The sequence below is a fragment of the Ailuropoda melanoleuca genome, chromosome 6 (genome assembly GCF_002007445.2).
Source record: "Ailuropoda melanoleuca isolate Jingjing chromosome 6, ASM200744v2, whole genome shotgun sequence".
NCBI lineage: Eukaryota > Metazoa > Chordata > Mammalia > Carnivora > Ursidae > Ailuropoda > Ailuropoda melanoleuca.
Genome location: NC_048223.1, coordinates 91,100,766 through 91,126,486, shown reverse-complemented (window position 1 = coordinate 91,126,486; position 25,721 = coordinate 91,100,766). Strand labels below are relative to the sequence as shown.

Below are 25,721 nucleotides of genomic sequence, written 5' to 3'. Positions count from 1 at the left end.
CATAGGCAGCAGAGCCGGGAAGGTGAGCCCTATTCACACCTCAGCCAGGCTGTGGTGGCCAAGACTGGTTTGGAAGGCAGGGCCCCAGGGCACGGGGGCCCAGAGCCGACAGCCACAGCCTCCCCCTGTACACAGGCATCCAGGAGCATCTCAGGCCAGCGTCTCTGCTGCCTGCCCTACTAGGACCCTACCCTCAACCCTGGCACCATGAAGCTGCAAATGGTCTGGACTGGTCTGGAATACACCTGCCGGCTCCTGGGCATCACCACTGCTGCAGGTAAGACCCCGCCTCCCAGCTGCGGTCCCCTATGCCCTGGGCACAGCAGACAAGGCTGCTCAAGGGGTGGGAGCCAGCCGGCTGGGGACAGATGGACACATCGGGCCACATCTGCCCTCACTTTTCTTCCCGATGCCTCCAGAAACACTGCTCTGCAGGGCAGCGGCAGGTGCAGTGGGGTGAGCCTGGGTGAGGGGGCCTGGCTGAATGTTCACCTGGCGAGCCACCACCCAGGTGACCTTGGGAGCCCTCAGTGTCCTCATCTGGCAAATGAGTAAAGAGGGTCTGCCCATCCTCCTTGAGGGCTATTGTGAAGTGGAGGCCAGAGCTGACACTGAAGGCATGAAAGACCCAGCAAATGTGAGAATCGGGTGCCTCGCTGTGTAGTTATGAAGACGGTCAACAGAGCCCATCATGTGGTACTCGAACCACAGCTCCATCTCATGGAAAGGGAATTCCCAGCTCTTGGGACAGGCCGAGCTCTAGCACTGGATGTGGAGATCCTGGGCTTCCCTTGGCCACTCTCACCCCATTAACAGAAAGTCCTGTAGCAACCCAGGCCCCCTCTCTGTGGTCTGACTATAGGAACACACACTGGGTCTGGGGTCAAAACGGTTCCCTATGCTGGGCTCCTCTCCCTCACCCAGCCTGATCTCAGGGCGGCTCGACTCTCAGAGCAAAGCCAGAGCAGCCACGATCCTGAGTTCTGCCTGCTCCCCTCCCCAATGCAGACTCCAACTTGTAGCCCCCCAGGTCCCCCACATGGTCAGAGTCTGTGTGCGGGAAGTGAGAAGGCAGGATTCTGAGCTCTCAGCTCTAGGCTCCACTGTCCCTTGGGAACAAGGAAGAGACACACATCGATCGCCAAGTCCTTCCTTGCCACTGGACAAAATCCAGTATGAGTCTTGGCAAATAGGAAATGTCCCCCAGCACAGACTTCAGCCGTGCTTCTTCCAGCCCCTGCCCTGTCATTTGCTGGTATGTGACCTTGGGAGAGCCACCCGGCCCCTCTAGGATAGCACTTTCTGATCAGGACCTGCTGGCCTGGTGTTTTGGAGGATCAAGGATGCACAAACTGAGCACAGCTCAGTGGAACTGAAGGCATACACCTCTTGGGAGAAGCCCGCATGACCCCGTTCAGACCTTGGTGGGAAGGCTGGCCGGCAGGCTCTTCTAGTGTCTAGGTCCTCAGCACAGGAAGTTAACTGCTGGAGAAGGTCTAATGATACTCCTCCTGTTGCAAGATGGAGCCCTTGAGCCCAAATAGGGACAGCGACCTTGCCCAAGGTCACACTGCAGATCAGAGGGACAGGCGGTCTGGATTCCAGGTGCCTCACCTCTTGAAAAGACCAGGACTCTGGCCAAGGAACTCCCTGCTTCCCAGAGTAGGAAACTCTGCCCAGTGGACACCAGGAAGGGTCTCAAATTGCTCAGCTGAGGGCCCCAAGTAAATGGGCTGGTGGGGGAGCCCATTCCAGCCTCCGCCGGAACCACCTTGTCACCTACATGTAAGGGAATGACTGCCAAGGCTTACAGCTTCCTATGCTGGGGAGAGGACGGTAAACCTAAATAGGGTTCCTGTGTCTGGGGTTCGAGTCCTGGTTCACCCCTGTTGATCTTGAGCCCACCCTGCTCTCCTCTAAGCCTTGGTTTCCAGATTGGTAAGATGTACCCTTTCCAGCTGTCAGATAACTTGGTGATGGTTCCCACTGCTGCATCCTGCCCAGAGCTGAGGCCTGCCTTCTGTCAGGAAGCCGGTTTAAGATATATCTATTTTTCTAATAGCCTAGCAAGAGACAGTTTAAATGTCTGATTTATCTCAGCCAGTGGAAGGGTCTGCAGCCATACATGCGCGCGCGCGCACACACACACACACACACACACACACACACACACACGCTGTTCCTCTTAACCACAACTCTTATCTCTGTGCGGAAGGCCGCTGTTAATGCTGAAGATGGGCCTTCCACTTGGTTTTGATATAGGATCCAGGCTAAAAATAGGCCATGAGATGCCTTTTAATGGCCAGGCTTTCCAATAATCTTATTGGAGCTTTCTAGAGTGCTGGGAGCAAGTGGGAAGCTAGAGAGAGGGGCTTTGGTGCTCTTGGGCAAATCTCAAGTTTCTTCCAGCGTCACTAAGCTCCTGGCCTATTCCCAGTGTTTAAGATTTGCAAATTCCTCATTCCCTAAGCCTCTTGTTGTTGTTGAAATCTCTTGAGAAGTCCAGGCCCCATTTACAGTAGCACTGCTACTAGAAAGGAAATAAGACTTGAGACAGGGGCTGTCACTTTGCAGAAAGCCCAGGAGACCTAAAGTAGGTCCTGGTCCTTCTATGAGAAGAAGTATAGGTCCTCCAGTAGCTAGGAAAAGCATGTGGCTCAAGGTTGTCACCTGCAGATACCAGGCAGCTGCCAATCCACCAGCCTCTTCCCTGGATCCCGTTCGCCTCTGTAGATGGGATCTGGGGCTTCTAGAGATTCCAAGGGTACCAGACCCCAGGAGACCACCAGAATGGCAAGGCCCAGTGGCGGTGGCCTGGCTGACGAAGTTCATCTCGTCTTCTCCTCCCAGTCACTGTGGATAAAGCTTCATCAAGATGTCCAGGGGTCCCACGGGCCATTGCTGCCCCACCCCATGCCCACCCCCACACTACCAGTGGGCACTGACCGAGCATTGCCACTGCCAAACAGGGGTAGACAGGCCACAAGCAGACAGCACCCAGCTGAAATGTTTCTAAAATTACAAAATTCTCTCCTATGAGACTTTTCTTAATGACTTGAGCCACTTATAAGGTTTCCAGGTCATCACAGAGCTTCTCCCCAACATTTGTCTTACAGTTGGCTAGCTTCACTCATTTGCGTTACCTCCCTGGCTTGGAAGGCTCTGTGTGTGTGTGTGTGTGTGTGTGTGTGTGTGTGTGTGTGTGTGAAATTATCAGGTGATTCTTATAGGCATGGAAAGTACCAGCTGAAATTGTGTGTGTGTGTGTGTGTGTGTGTGTGTGTGTACGTGTGTGACCACTGGTGTCTCTCCTGCTGAGATGTGGCTCCAGGCGTCACCCAAAGAAGCAAACCCAACTGAGGAACTGCACGCAGACTGTGAGTGCTCCACACCTCCCCATACAGATGTCAGGCACCCACTTGTCCAACCCTCAAAGCAGGTTCTCACTATGTCCACAGAAAGGCAGGGCCATGACATCCTGAGAGACTCAGGCCCCAGAGGATGCTCGGCCCTGTGATTTATTGTCATTACAAACCAACCATCAGGAAAGGGAAGCTGGGAAGTGCGTTTTACCGAGATGGGAGTGCAGAGGGGCAGGGTGCCCCTTCTCTGTCCCACAGGACCGCTCCCCATCTCTGATCTTGGGGAGCAGGACTGGCTTCCCTTCGACCTTCTGCAATCCTCTTAATCCCTGAGGGACAATCTCCATGTGCTTCCTCACCACTCCGCAGCCCGGCCCCCAGTCTGTGGGGAAGAGAATGGAAAGAGCCCACCATGTCAGCCCTTTGTGGAGACCCCTGCAGCTTTCCTCAGAACAAGGAGGCTCAAATCGGGGCTTCTCACGGCCAGCGCTTGAGGGCTTTCTTCACTCTTCCAGCTCTACCCTGGGGTAATAGCTGATAATAAACATTGTTTGAGTATTTACTGTGAACAAAGCTCTGTGCTACATGTTTTAAATGTAGTATTTCCTTTCACCCTCATAACTACCCTTTGAAGCATCATCATGCCCATCGTCACCCCCACTGCACGGGGTGGGGGGAGACTGAAGCTTGGGGACACACCTTGCTCAGGGTCCCACAACCAGGAAGCAAAGAGGCAAATTCTAACTGATGAGGGTCTATTCCTGAGACCTTTGTCTTAATCAGTGTGTCCTCCACCTAAATCAGGCTAAAAGACATGTCTTTCTATGGCTTGGCAACCCCAAGACGCAGGATACGAAACACACAGAGGGTACAAAAGAGGCTTGCCTGAGGCCATACCATACACGGGCTCAAGCAGGTGGCGTCATGGTGAAGTTGGGCCCAGTTACACCGAGCATAGTAAGCATGACCAAACACTTCCTAAATCTAAAGACTCCGACATTTGATGCAGTTGCTCATTTGCTCTCTCTGAATAATTGCCGTTCAGACTTTCATAACCATCCAGCCAAATCCACTCCTGGACCTCATCAGAGGACAGACAGATCTGCTCACATTTCCAGAGGGAACTATCACAGCAGGACCTTCCATCTATGAGTCCAGAGATGCATAACTGACAACAACAGTAAGATAAAGTCATGACCTTGCTAAAGCCCCACCAGTGTCTATGAGGGCCAAATGCTGATCTCAGTCCGATTTCACCAATGAGGAGACTGAAGCTCAGAATGTTGCAGTAGCTTGGCGCGGGTCTCACAGCCAGGAGACAGCAGGTCTGGTATTGGCGGTCCGGTCTGCCCACTCACAGGGCAGTGATGCAGTGGCACGTCCGGGGGCTGTCAGCACACTGCTCCAAAGAGAAGGGCACCACACAGCCAACAAGGAAATGGGCTGGCACTGAGACAAGGCCATTTTGAATGAGCCCCACTTGTCAGGCTAATGTGCTCTTTCTCACAAATCAACGATTTTAGATCAACCTGGAATCACTTAGGGGTTTTGTTTTGTTCCAGGTTTTTGACCCATTAACCTCTTCTCTACATAAAGGACAGAGCCGCATTCCCAACAGCCCCATTCTTTGCCAACACTCAGTTCAAAATGGAGATTCGGCTTATTAACATAGCCTAAGACAAAAGAAGCCTTTAAACCCAGATGTTCTCATTATTTTTTAAAGAGTACTAAAGAGTACAGCAAATGCATAGTTTGACCTTACCCCTATCAAAGCCTTCAGGAAAAAAAACAAAACCAAAAACAAAAAACTAATGCTTCTAAGACAGCCATCTTGGGCTCTCCATGCTAATTTCCATCCTTCTTCAATGTGTTTGCCCGTGACCATCTCCTGCCATCTAAGGAAGCTTCATGCACTTCAACATGTCCACAGGCGGATTTATTACCTAAGCAAGACCACGTTGTTTTCAGATCTTCCAAATGGATGTTGACTGTTTTTCTTTTCTGATCTGATTGTCCTGATGAGTAAACGAAATATCCCTATTTCTGTTCCACTCTTCTGCCACTGAAAGATCATATGATTTCGTTCAAACATTGTTTCTTTACTTCCTCATGCCTGTGTCTTCCTTAGATTTAGAACAAAGAATCTGTAACTCCATGTAGGTCTCATTTATTCAGCAAACATTTGCTGAGTTCCCACTTTGTACGATGTAGACACATAGACTGGGATACTGTGACCCCTACCCTTGAGAAGCCCATGGTCTGACTAAGGAGACAAGCCAAAGATACACATCCTAGCATGAAGCACTGCCGTGTAGAGTTTGAGGGGTGAATCTGTGTCCTTCTCTACTAATTACCAGGTGTGTGACCTTAGGCATGTTACCTAACCACTTTAAACATCAGTTTTTTCACCTGTGAAATGGGGACAATGAGTGTATCTACCTTCTGGGCTTGTGAGCATTGAACGAAACAATGACTAAAGCAGCAAACTACCTGGCGCGTGGATTCTCAGTCAGTGCTGGTGAATTTTTAGAGGAATGTGTAGAAGGCAGGGACCGTATAGCATGAGTGATGGGCTCTTCCTGAAGGATGCGAAAGAAGGAAGACCAGAGGAAAGGAACCAGGAGATCTATGACCCTTGAAGCTGCAAAGTGAGGAAGGAGTTAGAACATGAAGTCTTTTCCTGAGTAACATTTTCCTTCACACTTTGAGGTTGGGTCATTAGGATCAGCCCACAGGATTTGGCTATTTCTATACTACCTGCAGTGACCAAATCAGAAGGAAGATGGTAGCTTCATTTTTTGTTTGTTTGTTTGTTTGTTTGTTTTTATGGGCTGACAATTCTCTTAAAATTGTCCTTAGTTCTGAACAACCATCTGAAGAGGGCTATTATCAAAAAGGATTGTCCTTAAATACAAGTGGCAGATGCTGAGGAGAGAGAGAGACTTCTATGGGCTCCCCCTGAACCTTCCTAGATTACAGAGGCCAGGAGAAGGTCTGATGAAGAAGCATGGCTTATATGGCATGGATGGACAGTATCTGGAGGTATGGTCATTATTTCTGACACCAGGAAAGCTATCGTGTGGAAGGGTAGGCAGATGCATTCTTTTTTGAATGTGAGAAAGAATAAGAAGAAAATACCTTGGGCAAATACTTCGACTTGAAATCAAGACCTAGAAGAAATTTCCCCTGTAGTTCCTTACAAGAAAGATGTTATTCTGTGGTAGAGGCAATATCTTTAATAGTCTTAGCAAACCCTGCAGGGCCGTGTTAATGATATCATCACCAGAAAGTAGCATATTGACATACCATCTAGGCTACACGACCTTTCCTGAAGTCTGAAAAGGAAGGGATACTTTTCAACACATTCTATAGAACTAACATTGCTCTAATACCAAGACCAGATAAAAGCATCAGAAGGAAATTACAGACATATATCCCTCAAAACACAGATGTAAAAGTCCGAATAATGTTTTAGCAAATCAAAAAAAAAAAAAAAAAGTCAAGGGGATAGTATATCCTAAACAAGGGAAACATTAAGGTTGCTCTAATATTTGAAAATCAATTAATGTAACTGACCACATTAACAAACTACAAAAGAAAACCTTATGTTATTATGAAAATAGGTACAGAGAAGGCATTTGACAAAATTCAACATCATTCATGACAAAAACTATCATCAAACTGGAAAGAGATGAAAATTTTCTCAGCCTATAAAAAGCATTTACCAAAAAACCCTACAGCTACTTACAAATAAAAGATCAAATGTCCTTCTCCTAAATTAGTAACAAGACAACGATGTCCACTCTCACCATTTCTAGCCAACATTGTATTAAAGATTCTAACCAGTACAATAAGGCAAGAGAAAAAAATAAAATGCATACAGATCAGCAAGGAAGAAGAAAAACCTGTTATTCACAGATGACATGGTCATCTATGAAAATCTGACGGAATCTACCAGAAAAGCTACTAGGACTAATAAAGGGTTTAGTAAGTTGCAGAAGACAAAATCCATATACAACAACCAATCATATTTCTACATACTAGCAACCAAAAAACTACAAAATGAGAAAGTTTAAGTGTAATTTATAATAGCATCAAAAATATGAAGTACTTGGGGATAAATCTGACCCCAAAAGTATAAATAAAAACCTGGAAACTGGAAACTAAAAAAAAAAAAATGCTGAGAAATAGTCAAAAGGCCTAAATAAATGGAGAAATACATCCTTCTCATGGGTCAGAAGACTCAACATTGTTCAGATGTCAATTCTTCCCAAAACTGCTGTGTGGTCTAAATGCAATCCCAGTCAAAATCCCAATAGAGTTTTTTTCTAACACTTGAAGGCTGTTTCCAAAATTCACATGGAAAAGCAAAGACCCTAATATAACGAAAACAATTTTGTAATCAAAGATCAAGGACATTAACACTACCTGATTTTATACCTATTATAAGCCACAGAAATTAAGACAATACAGTATTGACACAGTGAAAGACAAATAGATTAATGGAACAGAATAGAGTCCAGAAATAGACCTATACATACATAAACAACAGACTTTTGACAAAAGTACAGAGACAATTTGGTGTAGACAGAATAACTGTTTCAACAAATGGTACTGAACAATATCCATTTACCAAAAATGAATGTCCATCTATACCTTGTACCACACATAAAAAAGACTAAAACGGATTATAGACCTAAATGTGAAACCTAAAACCACAAAACTTTTATTTTTTTTCTAAAGATTTTATTTATTTATTTGAGAGAGAGAGAGAGAGACAGAGAAAGAAAGTGACACGGAGTGGGAGGAAGAGCAAAGGGAGAGGGACAAGGAGATTCTGTGCAGAGCCTGGAGCCCAACACGGGGCTCAATCCCACGACCCTGAGATCATGACCCGAGCCTACATCAAGAGTCGGACACTTAACGGACTGAGCCACCCAGGCGCGCTCCTAAAACTACAAACAGGTTTATCCTGTTATCTAAAAGTAATTATAACTTGTGTGATGAGTTAGGCAGATAGTTCTTATTTAGAATATCAAAAGTTCAATCCATAAAAGAACAAATCGATAAATTGCATGCCATCAAAATTAAATACTTCACTTTCTGAAATATAATGTTAAGGGAATGAGAAAACAAGTTAACAAAGAGATATGATGGCAAATAAGCCCGTGAAAAGATGTTCCACCTCATCAGTCATGCAGGAAATGCGAATCAAAAGTAAAATGAAATTCTACTACAGAATATTAGAAAGGCTTAAAATAAAGAGACCCTGCACACCGAGTGCTGAGTGTGGGCAAGGATGGGGAACTCTCAGACACTATTGATGCTGATGTAAAATGGTGCACTCACTTTGGGAATGATTTGGCAGTTTCTTAAAAAATTAATCACATACCTACCATATGATCTAACCATTCCACTCCTAGCTGTTTGTACCCAAGAGGAAAGAAAGCAAATGTCCATACAAAAATTGTACGTGAATGTGCATAGCATCTTTATTTGTAATAGCCAGAAGCTAGAGAAAACCCAAATGCCCCTCAACAGATGAGTTATAAACTAACCAAGGCATATCCACACTACTTAGCAATAGAAAGGCGTAACGGATACATGCTACCACGTGCACAAACGTCAAAGTAATTATACTGAGTGAAAGTCAACAGCCAAAAATGAGTACCTACCATATGATTCCACTTTTATAAACTTCTAGAAGATTCAAATTAATCTCTAGTGACTGAAAGCAGATCAGTGGTTGTCTGGGGGTGGACGGAAGTGGGGGAAGGTGATATTACAAGGAAACAAGGGCCATTCTGCTTCCTATGTCCCTCATGTTCTGGCAGGTTGGCTCAGGTAGATGTGCATGATAATGGCAGAGGCAGGAGAGAGCAGGCCCGGTTCACGAACCCATTTCATATCTCCGCTTGCATGAGGCCTGGTAACATCCTCTTGCCCAAAGCAAGTCACATTGCTGAGCTCAGGTTCATGGGGGGTGGGGGGAACAGACTTCACTTTAGTGTGGGGGACTGCAAAGTCACGTAACAACCAGCGTGGACACGGAGAGGAGCATTATTGCTATCTACCACCAGGCCTTCTAGAAGGCCAAGCAAAGTAGACCTCCTGGCTGGTCAACTTTGGTCTGTAGCTCCTGTTTAGAGAATCAAGTTTAGAGAATCCAAACTGGTGCACTCTCTTGCCTTCAGGAAACTCTCCCCACACAGGCTTGTGAGAGGTGTGAGGCGTACTGAGTGCCACGCTATGCTCTAAAATCTCTTCTACTTGAATATCTAGAATTTTCCACTATAAAATCTTGGTCCTTTCTCACAGTGTCTCTGAAACCTGGCTCCTATGTATCAGCTGAACTCCTCTCAACAGATAGGTAAACCTCCCTGCCAGGCTTAGACTCTGCCACAGCTTCTCCGGAGTTAAGAAACCTACAGCAACTACCTTCTTTTCTCGATGGGTTCTTAGCAACTGCCTCCAACATCTTCATGTTCTTAGAAATGGTGCAAATCTAGCTTTTACCTCTACAATCAGCCATGATGGTTTCGGCCCGTAAACCATCCCCGGCCATTGTCATCAGCTGGACCGTCCTTACCTGACATGTCCTTACGGACCTTAAGACCAGTAGGAGACACACCAGACTTGAGGATGAAGAGAAGCAATAATTATAACAGGGTGAGTTATGAGGCTGCCCTCAGCAATGATGAACACGACATTCTCATCCTTCCTCCTGGGCATCCAGAGCCAAGAGCACTGTCTGGCATGGAAAACCATGTAATGTGACCTTTAGTGACCTCTGCGGCCCCCAGGGCACCGCACTGAATGTAAGAGGATTATCAAAACTCAACCCAGCTATGGAGTCAGAACAGACAACCTGCAGCCAACCGTGAGGTCAGTCCTGAGACAAAAGCAGCCCAAGGCCAGAGGCTGCCAGGATAGCCCCTCGAGAGTCAGCACCACGGACAGGACACATCCTCCTGAGCGCACTGGCCCTAAGCCCTTGGCCTCCCCAGCAGGTGCACAGAGGACATGACGCAAGAGATGCTGAAGTGCATGGGGCTTTGGACTACTAAACCCCAGCCAGGCCTGCAGAAGGGACCTAAGACAGGAAAATCAATGAACAACCATCGGTGTATTGAGAAGAGCGCTTTAGCCACCATAAAAATGTGTATTAATGGAAGAAAAGGATGAGAATAAACCCTCTCTTCCCCCTTGAGAGCACTTGCCTTTCTCAGGCAGGAACAGCCTCCCTCTCCTGATAATTCTATTAGCCGCCATCTACATTTGCACAACGCTCTATCATTTACTAAGACTGAATGTTCACGGTCATTTACGCATGCTTTTATTATCCTCATTTTCCGGAAGAGGAAGCAGACGGGAGAGTGATGATTTGCCGGAGGAGTCAGGACCCAGCTTTCCTGATGCAGCCTTGTGCTCTCCCTGCCACAGCGCAGCACCCTCACTGCTTCCCCCTGCACTCTGAGACCAGAGCTTCGGGACGCCCGGGAGAAGGCAGTGCGCTGCGGGGTCTCGGTCCCGCACATCTGATTCCTGCTAATCTGAACGAGAACAAAACACTCCGGAAAGCTACACAAAGAAAGCCCAGGCCCCTGGGAGAAGAAAATTCTGGGCCTTGGCCCAGACACGAGGGACAGAGACTGGAGGGAAGGGGACAAGGGGAAGAGGCCAGGCTTGTCCATAAATGCTTGTGGAGGAAGAGTGGGCTCTAACCGGCGCCAAGGAAGCAGCCCCCGGGGGGTGTGCAGAAGGGGCGAGACAGAAGGGTGGGGCGGACTGCACTGGGCTGGGCTCCTACTGTGGTTCTGTTGGGCTGAGTCAAGGAGTAACAGGACCTCAGAGGACAGATAACAGGGCCAGATGGAATCAGTCAATGGGCAGCTTAATGGTGGTATAAAGGTGGCTACGTTGAGCTCTGCCTGGCACCCCTCCAACCTGCAGCACAAAATCCAACACATCTAGGAATCTAGGCTGTTCTTGAGGGCAATTTCCTTCTTACGGAGAGTAGATTATAATGAAGCCCTGATTTTAGGGACACATCTGACTTTTGTTTCTACCGTCAAACTGTCAGCTCCTCTGTCTTCATGCCCAGCTCTGCGAAAAGGCCTCAGGGTCATTTGTTGGAGAGAATTGTTGATACGGGTTGCCCATGTCACGCTGAACTAGAGCCCTGTGAAGGGATGTCAGAGCTGCCAGCCAGGCTACCTGGTCAGGAGGAAGGAGGACCAGAGTACAAGCCAGATCCCACGAGTAGCTTAGAGGCTCCCAAACCCTGGGCCACAAACATTGCCAGAGGCCAGGGCTGGAGGCACTCATTCTCGTGATCACAAGGGAGCCACTGATGACCCTGCATGGCCCTGGGAGTGAACGCCTCCTTACATGGAGGTTGAGCGCCTCTTTAAATTTGGGGTGTGCCTCCCTAAATTTACAGTGAGCGCCTTCTTGAACTTAGAGTGAGCGCCTCTTTAAATATTATGCCCAGGTGCCCTGCTTACCTGTCCCTCGTCCCAGCTCTGCCGGATGCCATAATGTCTCTGTGTCTTACAGACGGCCCTGCCTAACTCTGGAAACCAGGCAGAGTTCCTAGGTCTCCAATTCCACAAAGCCAGGACTGTACCCATTCTCATCCATGGGGTCGACAGGAGGCCTCTGAGACAGCAGGCGGTCTACCCATGCAGTCCTGGGGAGACGGACACACAGGAGACAGGATGACCAAGCCTCTTCTCACATACCAGGCCCGTTTCTCACCCACAGCTCCTTCTTGCACTTTAGGGCCACACCTCATGCTTGTTTCCTGGCTTCTGAAATACCCCAGTTCTGGAAACTGGTCCCCTGGAAAAACATTTAGGAAAATCCAGACCCTCACTCAAAGCGTCTTGGAGTCCTGCATCTACGTCATGTGGAACTCTGGTCCTTCCCAAGCCAGCTTGTCCCCAGCACAGGTCAGTGAGGACAGCAGCCTGAGAGCTTCCACGGCAATGGCCGTGGCGGCTGTCTGGGGTGAGTACTGGATTCAGTTCACAAAATTCTCCTGCGGTAGGGGGTCTCAAGTTTTGCTTTCCTCCCTTTTCCACTGGGAATCTTTGTGACATGAATCTGTGGAAGAGAGCTGCTTTAAATGAGGCAGAGCCTCACTGATCCTGCAGGAAATCCCAAGATATCATAACACCAATAGGATTCTACAGCCCAAAAGCAGTCCCCAGACACCACCCCACTCCTGGGGGACTGCGTCTCCCAGGCTGTGTCTGAGTTTGAGCAGGGGGAGAGGTGCTGCAGGACCTAGGAGCCCGCAAGCTGGCTTTCGGACAACCAAGCTGGGGACCAGTGAGAAGGGCCAGAGGCCCAAGGGGCCTTGGGGGCAGGTTCCCTGCTGAGAGTCAAAATACAGACCAGACCAGACACGGGGACTCGGGGACTCGGGGACTCAGGGCCAAAAATCCCAGGTAGTTAAGAGAATAGGATAAGCTGCTTTTCCAATTATCTGTGGCCGCATAATAAAACCAATGCAAACCTTAGTGACTTCAGGCTACATCAATTTTATTGTGATTGAAATGTTGTGGCTCAGGAGCTCAGGCAGAGACAGTGGAGATGGCTCATTGCAGGGGCATGAGGGCTGGGAGCTCAGGTGGGGTGGCTGCAAAGGCTCGTCTAGGGCCGAACGTCTGGAGCTTTGCTTCTGACTGCTGGTTTAGCTCATCGATTCTTCTCCACTTCGTACATGCTGGGGCTGGGATGTCGTCTAGAAACGTCCTCACTGAACACGTCTATGCCTGGTGGAGAGGGCTGAGCCAGAGGGGGATGGCCGTGCATCTCTCTCTCTCTCTTTCTTTCTCTCTCTCTTTCTCTAGCATTCTCTACATGGCTCACTTGGGCTTCCTCGCACATGGTGGTCAGGAGCCTCAGACTTCTTGCGTGGGGGGTGGCTGCCCCCAGAACAAGCATTGGAAGAGGGCTGGGTGGAAGCTCTTTGCGAATCATCAGTGTAAGTCTCTATCATTCTATGGGGCAAGCAAGTCGCTAAGTCCAGCCCACGTTCAAGGGGAGGGGAATTAGACTCCACCTCTTGATGAGGGAGTTGCAAAGATTTTGTGGGTGGCTTCCATCTAGTGCATCCTATTGTAACAAAGAAACCCCAAATTGTATTGCTATAATTAGGGGTATCTCCCTCACCTAACAGTGTTAAGTACATGGTGGTCGATTCCCATTTTCTGCCAGAGAGCCCAGCAAGTGGTTTACCAGGTCTGGTCTCTGGGAGTGTTGCTGCCCCAGGGATCAGCAGGAATATCTTCACAAGGAGACCATTCCTGGCTCACTTTCCATAGTCATGGCAACTGGTGTGACATTCAGAAGCCCAGGAGGCCTTTGGGGAGATAAGGGCTAGGGAGGAGAGTAAGTTCTCGCAGAAGCAGGTCTAATGCCCAGGGTACTTGTCTGCATCCAGACTGTGGGGACAGGGCTCTCCCCCAGCACCACAGGGCAAAGCTTTCTCAGTGGACTTGGCTCCCTTGGAGGGGTAGGAGGAAGTCGCAAGGTGCAAAAAGACTTGAGGGTGTGGGCCCAGGAAGCCGCACTGTCACTGCCCCAGAGCAGAATCTGTGACCTTACCCGGTTTCAGGAACTGCACAGAGAAGCCCACAGAACCACGGCCACAGCAGCTCCGGACACTCATTCATGCTGCTCTGTGCTCCTGGCCCCACCGGGCCTTCCCTCTCTGCGGGGCTGTCCTCGGCTCCCAGACAGAATGGAGCCCGCCCTCAGCTGGCTTGCAGGGTGCTGGGGCCTTTTCCCACCCTCCACAGCTCTTCATTTCCTGGGTCCACGACCATCGGCCCGGCGCACAGAATATGCCATAAACGAGGGCACAGGCTGACCGCTGGGGACTTTGGACCCTGGCTTACCAGAATAACTCTGGGGTTCCTGGGTGGAACTGCCCTGGGCACGGAGATTCGGCTGTGGCTACTTCTGACATGCAGAAGAGAACTCTGCTCAGGCGGCGGGCCCCTCGCCAGAGGCCTCGAGCGGGTGGTCACCACACTCCCCCGCAGCTTATGCACCAGGCCGGTCCCTGAGGCAGTGAGGTGGCCGTTTCCTGACTCCTTCTGTGGCAGACGTTACAAAAACCCAGTCACAGCTGGGCTTGGGGGACACAGTGGTCCACTGCCCATGGCAACAAGGGTCTCATCCATGTGACACCCCCCATACGCATGAGCCCCCCAGAAAATGTCCTCCCCACCATCACCATTCCCACCAGAGTCCTTCCTCTGCTGGGACTTCTTGGAGCCCCTGGGAATCAGCCCTGCTTCTGGCTGCCCTCTGCCCTTTCCCACCAGCACGCCGTGGGCATGGGGCTACACCCCAGGAGCCTTGCTGGGATGTTTCCATAAATAACACGCGGTTGATGACTCCCACCTTGAGGGATGCATGCGGGGGTGGGGGTGAGGGGGCCAGTGCAGTGTGCGGCACGTGCTGGGACTTCCTTGAGAGGCCGCTGGGCTGGCACACCCGGGGCTTCCAAACCCCGACACATTCTGGTCCCACGCTTCTGCCTTCCACTACCCTGAAAAAAACAAAAACCAGGATGCAATGACAAGACAGGCCCTTCTCTGTGCCTGGGGAGCCTACCCGTGTGACCCCCCGGGCAGAACCAGCCCTGTTGTCCTGAGCTCCTGTGCCTACAGCAGCCTTGTATTAAGCAGGTGAACACGGTCACCCAAGCACACCCTCAGGAGCCAGGGCCAGCAGTGGCTACCAGCGTGCTGGAAGAGGGGGCAGCCAGGAGCACCCAGAGCGTGGCCCTGCCCCTCCATCACCACCTCCTGTCTGCCTCTTCATCTCAGCCAATTATCACCAAAGCCTCTCACCTGTAGCCCGAGGTCAGGTCGCTTTCTGACCGGCAATCTGAACACGTGGCTCAGTCTCCCCAACACTTGAGGCCCCCCCCTGCCCATGCCGTGGGGTCTGGTATTTAAAGAGCCACCCTCCGGCCTCTGCCCGCTGCTCATTGCCCCCTTCCGTGCGAAGCACTTACCCGTGGTTGCCAAGGTCAGAACACACAAAAAGGGTTCCAACTCACCTCTTTCTCTTCTCTGCTGTTTCATCGATTTGTTTTTTTTAACTGCAAACCAGGGCTGCCACTATAGCATTCTTAGAATGCCCCTTTGACTATAGACCTTTTGTTTCCATGGAAAGGCATCTGAATAACTCTCCGCATGCCAAACAAATCAGGGAGAAGGGCTGAGTTCCCAAGACCCTTTCCTGCCACCTGGTGGTCACTCACCGCAAGGCCATGCAAATCTCCAAAGACTGCCCAGGGAAGGGGAGCAAGGGACTGAGTACATGTGAGGTGCTTGGCCTCAGTCAGCTAATTGAATCCTTCTAACAATTACGTGCAAGAGGGATAAGGCGGAATCTGAGGCTCAGAAAGACTGAGGGACTCAGCTATTAACTAGCAGATGTGAGACTGAAATGCTGGAATGACCCATGTTGGTAGGTTGGTTTTGCCTACACGCTCTGTGCCTCAGTTTCCCTTCTGTAAAATGAGGATAACAGAATACTTTCACTTAGGACTGTCGTGATGATTTAAAAAGTTAATAAATGCTAAACACCGAGAACAGGACAGGACACACAGTGAAAACTAAATAGATGGGCGTTTGCCTGCGGTGCACACGCCCAGCACACACAGGTACACATCACACGCACACACACATGCACACACACACGCACGCACACACTGATAGACAGTGGGAACCAGGAGACTGTCTGCCACCTGGAGCCAGAGTCTCAAGTTTGGTCTGCAGGTGCTTTACTCTCTGACGTGTCCTTGGAAGAGCTACACGAGGTGACTGCCTGAGCCTTGCTTTCCTCCCGGTAAAGCAGGAAGGATAGATCTCTCTGTGCCTTGGGCTGCACGAGGACAGGGACCAGGACAAGTGTGACCTTGTGTAGAAAGCATTAAGTGCTCCGCAGCTTATGCCGACCCTCTGGAAGGGTGTGTGGCTGCCCAACGCTCCCGGCCCCTCACCTGGTACAAGCCAGTGACCATCTAGAACCTGGAGAAGGCAGAGGCAGTGTCCTCCACGGCTCTGGACCAAGCCCAGGGGAGTGCTGGAACCCTCCCTCACCAAGCATACTTAGGCACCTCCCTTCCCTTCCTAGATTGAAGCGCTCCATGCCCTTCTCCCTGAAGTACTTCCACAATCCAATCCCCCAGACGTGAGGGGGAGGTGCTGGTGGCCCAAGTGAAGGTCTTCACAGTGCTTCTCAGGAGGCAGCATTTCCACAGTGGACAAAGGGCTCCGGACACCGGGGAGGGAAGTTTACCCAGGGTCTCTGCCAGGGAGGAGAGGAGTCATCAGACCCAGGGAGGCAGCTTCCCAGACAGCACAGACGAAGAGCCACACACAGGCAGCCAAATACGACAGCCTAACGCTGCCATCTTTGATTTTCTGGGAGGGAGACAAGGTGAAGCCACACTTCGGCCCATACCAGGGCGTGTCATCTGAGCCCAGAGAGAAATGTAGGATGCACGCAGTGTAATCAGTTAGGACCAGAAAGAATTCTGGTGAGTGGGCCATGCGGCCCTGGAGGAAGGTTTCAGGACACCTCAGTGCTGTCTATGGAATGTTTCCATCCATGAGCAGATGGGGTCTGAGCCACAGCTCATTGAGCGAAGCAGGGAGAGCAGGGGAATCCCTGTGAGGAGACAGCCCGGAGCCAGCAAGTCTGGAAAGCTGGGTCCAAGACAATATTCACCCTCGACAAATAGAAGGTCAGGCTCTTGAGCACAAACACCAACTGCCAAGAAGCAGCGAGAGGAGGGACGAGGCTGATCAGCTTCTTGTGCCCGAGCAAACCCTCAGGAGCTTAACCAGCACTGGGTCCAAAGCCAGGAGCCAGGAGGATGTGATACAGCCACCAAACCAGCAAGTGAACACGCAGTCACAGAAACAGCTAGAACAGTGATCTGGGCAAGGGAACAGGGGTTGGGGAGGTCCCGCCCACAGCCAAGCACTGAACCCAGACAACACGGCACATACGGCTATGGCCTGCAGGACAGTGAGGCCCCTTGAGGCCATGACATGCGGAGGACAGCTGTGGAGCAGAGAGGCTGGTGGCCTGTGAGCATCAGCTGTCTCTGGGGGCACGAGGCGTGGTGGCATGACCAATGTGGGCAGAGAAGGGAAGGCACCTGTGCTCTGGGGGCTGGCGTAAAAGACCTCTGGGGTTCTGCCTAAAACCCCTCTGGTTTCCAGAGACGGATCCAGAAGGCTCCCTGCTCGCTTGTATTTTCCCAGCCAGCAATCCCCGTGCCACATGGAGAAGAGCCTACCCTGGCTCTCAGTCCCCGGGGAGAAGGCTCACTCCGCAGCCGGGAACCACCCACGGGGCCGCCATGAGGTTGGAGCAGCCGGGCCCAATCTCCCCTCTCCTCTTCCCCTCTTAGTGTTGATCGGCGTGGGCACTGAGACCTTCCTCCAGGGGCAGTTCAAAAGCCTGGCTTTCTATTTGCTGTGAGTATGTGTGCATGTGCCCTTCCCTGCCTGCCTGCTCTGCTCTGAGTCTGTCGACTAACACAGCGCAGCCCCCACCCCTTTCCCCTAACTCCATCTCATCCCACAGGTGGACGAAGTAGAGAGGGCTTCTAGGATATTCTCTGGTTTGAGCAGGGTTTTGGTCAGATCACCCCATAAATCAAACAATTATCCTGCCAGCCATCCACCTGCACACCCATCCTCCCATCCATCCATCCTCCCATCCATCCATCCACCTGTCTGTCCATCCACCCAGCCAGCCAGCCATCTCTCCACCCATCCATCTTTTCAGTCGTCCCTTTGTTCAGCGAACATGAACTGAGCTTGTTTTAGAGAGAGCGGAATCAGCTCCAAAGACTATATATTTAAGCCTTCTACATGCCAAGCACAGAAAAACGTTTTATTTAGGCTGTGTCCTTTAGCTCTGATAGCACCGGAGAAGGGCATACAGTCCTAATTTTTCAGGGTGGAAGATTCAGAGGGAGTAAGCAGCCCAGCCCGCGTCAACAAACACGGGCAGCAGGGCCCAGACTCGGGCCCGGGTCCGTTTAGTTCCCTAGCCTCTGCCCTCTCTTCCCTGCCAGCTGCCTCCACAAATGCCTGCCGGCAGAAAGGACATCACTGTGCAGTGGTGGCCTGAAGAGGGAGGATGGCATGGGGTCCCCGCCAGCTCTGACCAAGTGGCTTCTCAGCAGCCCCGTCCTGAGGGACGCAGCACCCCTGTGCTTTGGTCTGCGGGGGTCACCAGGCTGCCTCCTCCCCGTCCACGTCCACCCTCCTCCCTGCCTCACTGCCCAGGGCAGCTCTTCGATTTGCTACATAGATCACATCCACCGTGTCCCAACCATCCTTAACCTATTTCCACTCTGCCGCAAAATTAGCCACCTAGAAACAGAGGGCCTTTCCGGAACCTTCGGCCACTGCCACGGCCTCCAGGCCGTACTCCTCTGCCATCTCTCTTGTCACTCAATTTACACCTCCGGAGCTTCAGACTCTTTCTCACACTCACCTACATCACCTCACCTCCGAGCTCTTGCTCACCCCGTTGAGCCCCCCGGGGTGACTTACCCCCCGCCCCTCCCCTCCCCCCCCCCAAGCTCTATGTTCCCAAAGCCCAATATTCCTTCCTGGCATTCTGCCCTGGGAAGCCTGCCCGGAGCCCGGAGCCCCGCTGCCTGCAAGTGACTTCTCTTCACTCCAACTCCCTGCATGCCTTACTGAGCCTGTCCCTGGCCGCCGCACACTGTCTCCCCGGAATCCAGAAGCCAGACTGGCCTTCCTCCTCTCTTCCTCTCTCTCTGCCTCGTTTATCCACAAACATCACTTCAAGTAAGAGTCCAACTGTAACAGGTCAGCTCCATAGCCAGTTAATGCAAACTGCATTCTGCCCAGAACCCTACCCCTTCCGGACTGCTCTGTCCCTGTCCCTAGGAGACATGTGCCCCTCTGGTCACTCTGTGGTCCTGTCCTAGAAGATATTATTTCCAGCCTCAAGTCCCCTCCCCCCGCCCCTCGCTGTAAACTAGTTTGTGTTCTCCACCAAGCTCTGCTCCACAGCCCCAGGGGATGGGAGCCACTGCCCGCCCTCCCATCCCCCCTGCACTCACCCTCACTCACCCCTCAGGGACCATCGCAACGCCCCACCCCCCCTCCTCCTCCCCCTCCGCAGCCCTCGCTGCACACACACTGTCTCCCCTACAGATCTCAGACTCCTGCCTCTGTGTGCCCTCACACTCAGAGCCTTGGTCGATGGTAGCACACCCCTGTGACACTGTCACTTCCTCCCCTGGGTCCCAAGGGACCTGGCACTGGCCGAGGCCCAGAGCAGGCTCCCGTAGGCACTGAGCTATCATTGGCTTTCTCCTTGTTCTTCTCCACTTCTCTGCACACCAGCTTCCTCTCGCATCTTTCTCCTTCCTTCCCGTGAGGCCCCTCACCGCCTTCCTCACACTCACCCACAAACAGCAGCCACACCATTGGCTGAAGGGTCTGCGTGGCCGGTGTGGCACCCAGGGAAGAGGCCTTGGTTTGTGGGATCCTGCTACCACGGCAGGGCTCTCGGCGTGGATTCGCTGCCCCGCCTGAGTGACCAGACCTTCCTGACCCCAAGAAGCACAGCCTCTATGGCAGCAGACAGGACACCTGGCGAGTCACTCTGCTGCCCGAGCCTCAGTTTCCTCCTTGTCCCCCATCCCAGGATGTAGAAAAAGGCAATGACGCTTGTTCTGCAAAGCACGCACGCTGGGGTGCTTGCTAGGAACACAGGCTCTGGAGTCTGAGGGCTGGGTTCAAATCTTGCCCTCGCTACTGGTCTGCTGTGGGACCACAGCAAGGAGCTTGACCTTTCTGTGCCCCGATGCTCTTAGCCGTAGGCTGAGGGTTATTACAGTGCTTCAATTATAAAATTGTTAGAAGGACTAAACGAATTGATATTGGTAAAGCCCTTAGAACACGCTTGGCACATGGCTCGTTATATAAATGTTGGTTATCCAATTTAAAAGCTGAGGAGTAGGGGCTAGGGAGATACTGGGAGACAGGGAGAGTAGGAGAAAACAGGGATTAAGTACTAAATGCTCATGGAGAGAGACAGAAAAAATGATAATAACTAACAATATTACAATATTTATATAGTGAACACTCTGTGCCACATTTGAAGGGCTTTACAAATATCAGCTCCTTCAGTCCTTATGACAATTTTATTGTTGAAGCACTGTCATTACTGTCGGTTTACAGACGAGGGCGCTGAAGCACAGAAAGGTCCAGCCCCTTGCCTCTAAGCACACAGCCGTTGAGTAGTGGGGGCAAGACCCAGGTCCCTGAGGAAACTGTGGCCCCAAGCCACCTTCCCCCGTGAGGTAGCACCTCCTTTCACTCATTCATTCACTCCAGCGATGTCCATGGAGCACTTCACAATAAGCTATTCCCAGAGTGGGCCTGGGCTGCGGGGAAGAATTAAGGAGGGAACTGACAAAGGGAATTTACAGAGTGGTAGCCCAGGTCACACAGTAAAACAGGGAGAAGCAAGAGGTCACAAGACAGACAAAAGGAGGAAAGAGGAGTCCTTTCAACAGGGGCTAGCTTGGGCAAAGGCCCTGTGGCACCTGGTAGTTTCCTGTGTAGTCAGAGGACTGTGAATGTTCATGTAAGGCTTTAAAGGCATGCTAAGAAATTTCAATTTTATAGGCCGATAAGACCCTCCAATAAAACATGTAAGTTCCATTCCCGAAGATTCTGATATGTAAAGTCTGAGGCTGGCTCAGCAATCTATGATTTCACATATATCCCAGAAGATTCTGGTTGGAAGTTCCCTGGACCACACTTGGAACGTGAGGAGCTTTTGAAGCAATCTGGATTGGGAAGACTACGGCTACATTTAGGTGGCAGTAGGAGCCCTCAGGGCAGCCCGTGGGGACAGAGTGGAGGAGCAGGAGAGGGAGAGGGGAGGGCAGGGGGCAGTGCCCAAACTCAGACTGTTTGGACAGTGGCAAAAGAGGGAGAAGGAAAGGAGTCTGGAAGAGATCCAGCCTTCAGGTTCACACCACCGACAGTGGCTGTTATGCTAGTGTGACAGTAGCTATAAGGATGTGACTGTCAGTGGTCACACAGGGACCGGGGTCAAGGCAGCCTCCCCTGCTGGCCTATACTCCGTCACCCATATCTGGACCCCGGCTCGCACCCCTCCACTGAGGCCCCACCCAGCATAGCCCTGGCCTGGACGCAGCTCCCGGCAGATGCTGGCTGGGTGGCAACATCAGGCCAGGAAACTCCTGGTCAGTCTGCTGGCTGGAGATGGCCAGGAGCCCCGGATGCTGTGAGAAAGCAGGCTCTGGGAGAGCGAAGGGCAGATCCGATGGCACCAGACCAACCTTCCCTGTCTCCACCACAGGTTTGTAGGCGCTGTCCTCTCCGTGTGTGAAGGGGCCTACTTTGCGGCTCAGCTGCTGGCCATCTGCTTCCGGTAAGTAGCCTCCAGAGCAGCCCTTCCACCACCTCGGGGCCCCAGACACCCCCAGATCCCTCCACCTGTAAGGCCATAGCCCAGGTGATGTCCTGCTCCTGAAGTAGCTTCGGATAGCTTCCCCACCACGGTGCAGCCAGCCTCTGCCCAGACATGGGCTCAGTCCTGCAGGACCAGTGGTCCCCTTTCTCTGCTCCCAACCAGGGGAGTGAGTGAAGCATCCGCACAGGGTCTGTTCCCACCCAGAAGCCCCGGGAGAGTCCATCCCCCCCTCCAAGAACAGCCCATAGCAGCACCCGCCATCCAAGGCACCCATGGAGAGGTGAGGACCCTGCGGAAGTCCAGATGGTCTTGGAGTAAGCCGAGCTAGATTTGAGAACTGGCTCTTTTTCTTGTTAGGACCCAGGCACAAGTCAGGGGCTACAAGGATCTTGGGAAGCCACGGAGGCCCATACTTGCTGTCTGGCAGCGCTCAGTTCACAGAAGCTGTCATCAGTGTGGCCAAGGGAAGTCCCTGGAACACAGCTCTCAGAACCTCGACAGTTGCATCTCTAGGTAGTCAGGGAACGAGCCAGGCCTCAAATCCTGCTATTCCGGGGCCTTGCAAGGCCATCAGCTGCCTCCCAAGGTAACCAGCCCTGAGGCAACAGGCTTCCTCCTTTCTGATGAGTGGCACTGCCAAGGGATCTTTGCAACTTCTCTGGGACAGGAGAGGAAGGAGCCCTGAATCCAAAGGGGCATTTCACCGGGCTCCGGACTCCCTCCTCTCCCAGCCAGGGTCTGGTCACAAAACAGTGTCCACCAGAGGGCACCAATGAGCCATGGCTATGGTGTGCGGGAGGAGGGCTGTGCTCCGGACCAGCATCATCCTCCAGCCCTGCCACTGTCCCAAACTAGCCTGCACAGACCTGCTCCAGACCAATGCAGACGATGAAGGAGATGAACCTAAAGGCAAGCCCTTTCCTCCTTTGAAACTCAGAGGCAACACCGCTGAGGAAACCCGCTCGGCATCAGGCCTCCGCCAGGCCCCTGTGGGGTCCCCGCGAGCCAGTTTAAAAAGAAGCCCCTCTGGGCTGCTGCCATCTCATGCCTAGGCGAGGCTCTGTGACCAAGGTGGAGCTGGATTCCGGCCTGTTCACTCAGGTGGCCTTCAGCTTGCACAGTGCACAGTCTACACAGCTGTCCCAGCTGTTTCCTTCTCCACTCCCCTAGGGACCTCCCAAAAGGCCCCTGAGTCTCCTGTTCTCCTTCCCCCTGACTTTGCTGAATCCTGGTATCATTCAGCTCCCATCACCCTTGACAGAAAGATAGGGCCAGGCCGCCTTTCAGAAAAATTGAGGGCCCTCTAGAATGATTCAGGCAAGACCCCTAACTGTGGAACCCATAATGAGGACTCCAGCCCCTGGGGAGAGTTTAGCCAGAGGCCACTAAATAGAAATGGGCACAGCAGGACCTGATCCCAGCCTCCAATAGCTTTCCATGTTCTGGGGCTTTTCTGGGTTGTTTCCTGTTTCCTGCTAATCCTGGACTTCCTCCTGGCAGATGTCGACCAGAGTCCCTGGCCTACAGAGCAAGGGAGAAAGCCCGCTGGTTGGGCTGCTTCCAGAAGTTCCTGGCCTACATGTTGCTGTCTGTGGCCTGCTTTCTCCACCCTGTCCTGGTCTGGCACGTGACCATCCCAGGTAGGAGCTCCAAGAGTCAGTGGAGGCAGGGAGCCCCCACCACAGGTGGGCTCTGAGTAGGAGGGGCTGAATCCCCCTCTCGCAGGCCTCGGTGACACTGGCTCCAGGGCCCCCACTGGCCCCACGGACTTCTCTGGCCTAGATCATGGGGACAAGGAAGAGTCAGGCATCTGTCATGCTGATCAAGTGGCAGGAATGTCCTGTCATGTAGGTCTAATGGCTGCACACACAGAGAATTTCCTCTAATGCCTATGTGTGGTCTGAGCCTTCAGAGGGTATGAGATGGTCACTTCTCCGTCCAAACCCTTCCATATCTCCCCCGTGCCTACCCATTCAGGTCCAAACTCCTCAGCCTGGTTTGGAAGGCATGCCATGGTGGGACCCCTGGCAGACCCTCAAAGCCTCCACATCTTCCCCTCCAACTCACACACGGTGCTACTCAGCTAGAAGCCAAGACTCAGAGCTCCCACCCCTGGGTTTTGCCCATGACCTCTTCTGCTAGAGCCCTCCTCTTCCCGGCTCCCTAGCTGTGTCCCTCCTCATGAGCCGCCGAAAATGCCGGAAGTAGACTGCGCAGGGAAACAAAGTGGAAAGGCAGAGCCTCCTCTCCCTTCCGGTGGTTTCTTTAAATGTACCTGTCGTAGCATCTCAGGGCCACTCTGTATGGCCCTTGGTGGACTCCAGAGGATTCAGCATTGCCGAGGCCAGAGCGAGCCACAACCTCCCACTCCTTGGAGAGCGAGAGACACCCAGAGGCTTCCTCTGGATAGAGTGTGTCTCCTGGCAGGAGACCCAGAGCAGCAATCTCAGCCTGAGACAGAGGGACCCCTGGCCTGGAGACTGGGGGGGGGGGGGGGCTGGGGGGGGGGGGGAGGTACACCCAAGACGGGGACCCATGCTAGGCCAACCCCACCCAGTAGGATTTACACTTTCCTCCATGTTTACTGGGGAGGCTGCGGAAGGAGCATCTCCCCACTTCTGGGAAGGGAAGGAAGCCCAGTTCAGCAGTTGGAGCCCAGTATCCAAAACAGGGTGCAGGCCCACTGCAGCCATGGCAGGTGCCTCCCCGCACGCGGTCCTAACAGGGCGGCCAAGCATGGTGATAAGAGGCCAGGCAGGTGGACCAGCGTCGGCTGTCAATAGGCAGGGGGCCTCAGGCCCAGGGTCGTCGGGCTGCCAAGCAGGGTGAGACCCAGCACAGCACTGGCCCCACTGACATCCCTCAGCCACACACCAGGCCAGCCCCCTGAATCTGAAGTGGGTGTATGAGGATGATACGATGCACAGGCTGGAGCCCAGAGGGCCTGAGCTTGCCACGGTGGCCCTTTGGAAGAGCGGGCTCAGACAGCCTCTGGCTGTTCCCCAGCACACGCCCAGCATCCTGACCTCCCGCATCCCTTCCAGGCTCCATGCTCATCATCACTGCCCTGGCTTACTTCCTGTTGAGCAAACGGAAGAAGAGCAAAGCCGACCCCGAGGTGCCGGCTCCCCCAGAGCAGTACACGGACCCCTCCAGCAGTGCTGTGAGCACCACCGGCTCCGGGGACACCGAGCAAACCTACACCTTCCACGGGGCCTTCAAGGAGGGGACCGGCTCCCTCTTCATCCACATGAAGAGCATCCTGAAGGGGACCAAGAAGCCCAATGCCCCCCAGGGCCCAGACACCCTGACGGGGCTGACTCTCGAGCCAGCTGACTCGCTGGTCAAGAAGAAGCAGGTGCACTTTGAAGACAGTATGGTCAGAATCATCCCATCTCTCACTGAAGATGCAGATGACGGGGACAGCGAGCCAGAGGAGACCACCTCTGACACCACCCCCATCATCCCTCCCCCACCAGCCCCTATCTTCCTGTCTGCTCTCACAGACACCAACCTATTCTGATGGCTTGTTCCAGCCTGGGGGATACTCAGAAAAGGGTCTGCAGAGATTGACGGCCCTGCCTGGAGTTTCCTGATGTTTGAGGCCGCTCCAGGGAGTGTGGGGGCTTCGCGGATTAGGGCTTCAAGGGGTGACCAGACATCCCCATGGTAGCTAAGCTGCTGGGCCATCGAGATCCTGCAGAGGCCTTGAGGAAGGCACAGGTGGAGCTCATGCTGCCTCAAGCCGGCAGACGTTCCTCCTTCCTGGACACGGAGCGGGGAAATCCTTGCGCTCTCCCCAAAAGAGACCATCAG

The 25,721-nt window shown here is 52.4% G+C and overlaps 1 protein-coding gene across 2 annotated transcripts; it reads left to right on the top strand.

Moving 5' to 3' along the window:
* On the top strand, positions 1 to 25,428 carry TMEM72 (transmembrane protein 72). Of its 2 annotated transcripts, XM_002930492.2 has the most exons (5): positions 1 to 277; positions 17,818 to 17,884; positions 21,792 to 21,863; positions 23,406 to 23,545; positions 24,950 to 25,428. In XM_002930492.2, the coding sequence occupies exons 1-5, from the start codon at positions 208 to 210 to the stop codon at positions 25,426 to 25,428; spliced, it is 828 nt and encodes a 275-aa protein (XP_002930538.1). In that variant the 5' UTR covers positions 1 to 207. The 2 variants fall into 2 exon arrangements, with proteins under 2 accessions (XP_002930538.1, XP_034518765.1); XM_034662874.1 differs by lacking the exons at positions 1 to 277; positions 17,818 to 17,884; positions 21,792 to 21,863 and adding an exon at positions 22,384 to 22,491.
* Positions 25,429 to 25,721: the final 293 nt, after the last annotated feature.

Bases quoted from the DNA above. Each gene is read 5' to 3' on its own strand.
- TMEM72 (XM_002930492.2), top strand. From the start codon at position 208: ATGAAGCTGCAAATGGTCTGGACTGGTCTGGAATACACCTGCCGGCTC. The intron at 21,864-23,405 runs GTAAGTAGCCTC...TCCTCCTGGCAG, and splicing joins CTGCTGGCCATCTGCTTCCG to ATGTCGACCAGAGTCCCTGG. The intron at 23,546-24,949 runs GTAGGAGCTCCA...CATCCCTTCCAG, and splicing joins CTGGCACGTGACCATCCCAG to GCTCCATGCTCATCATCACT.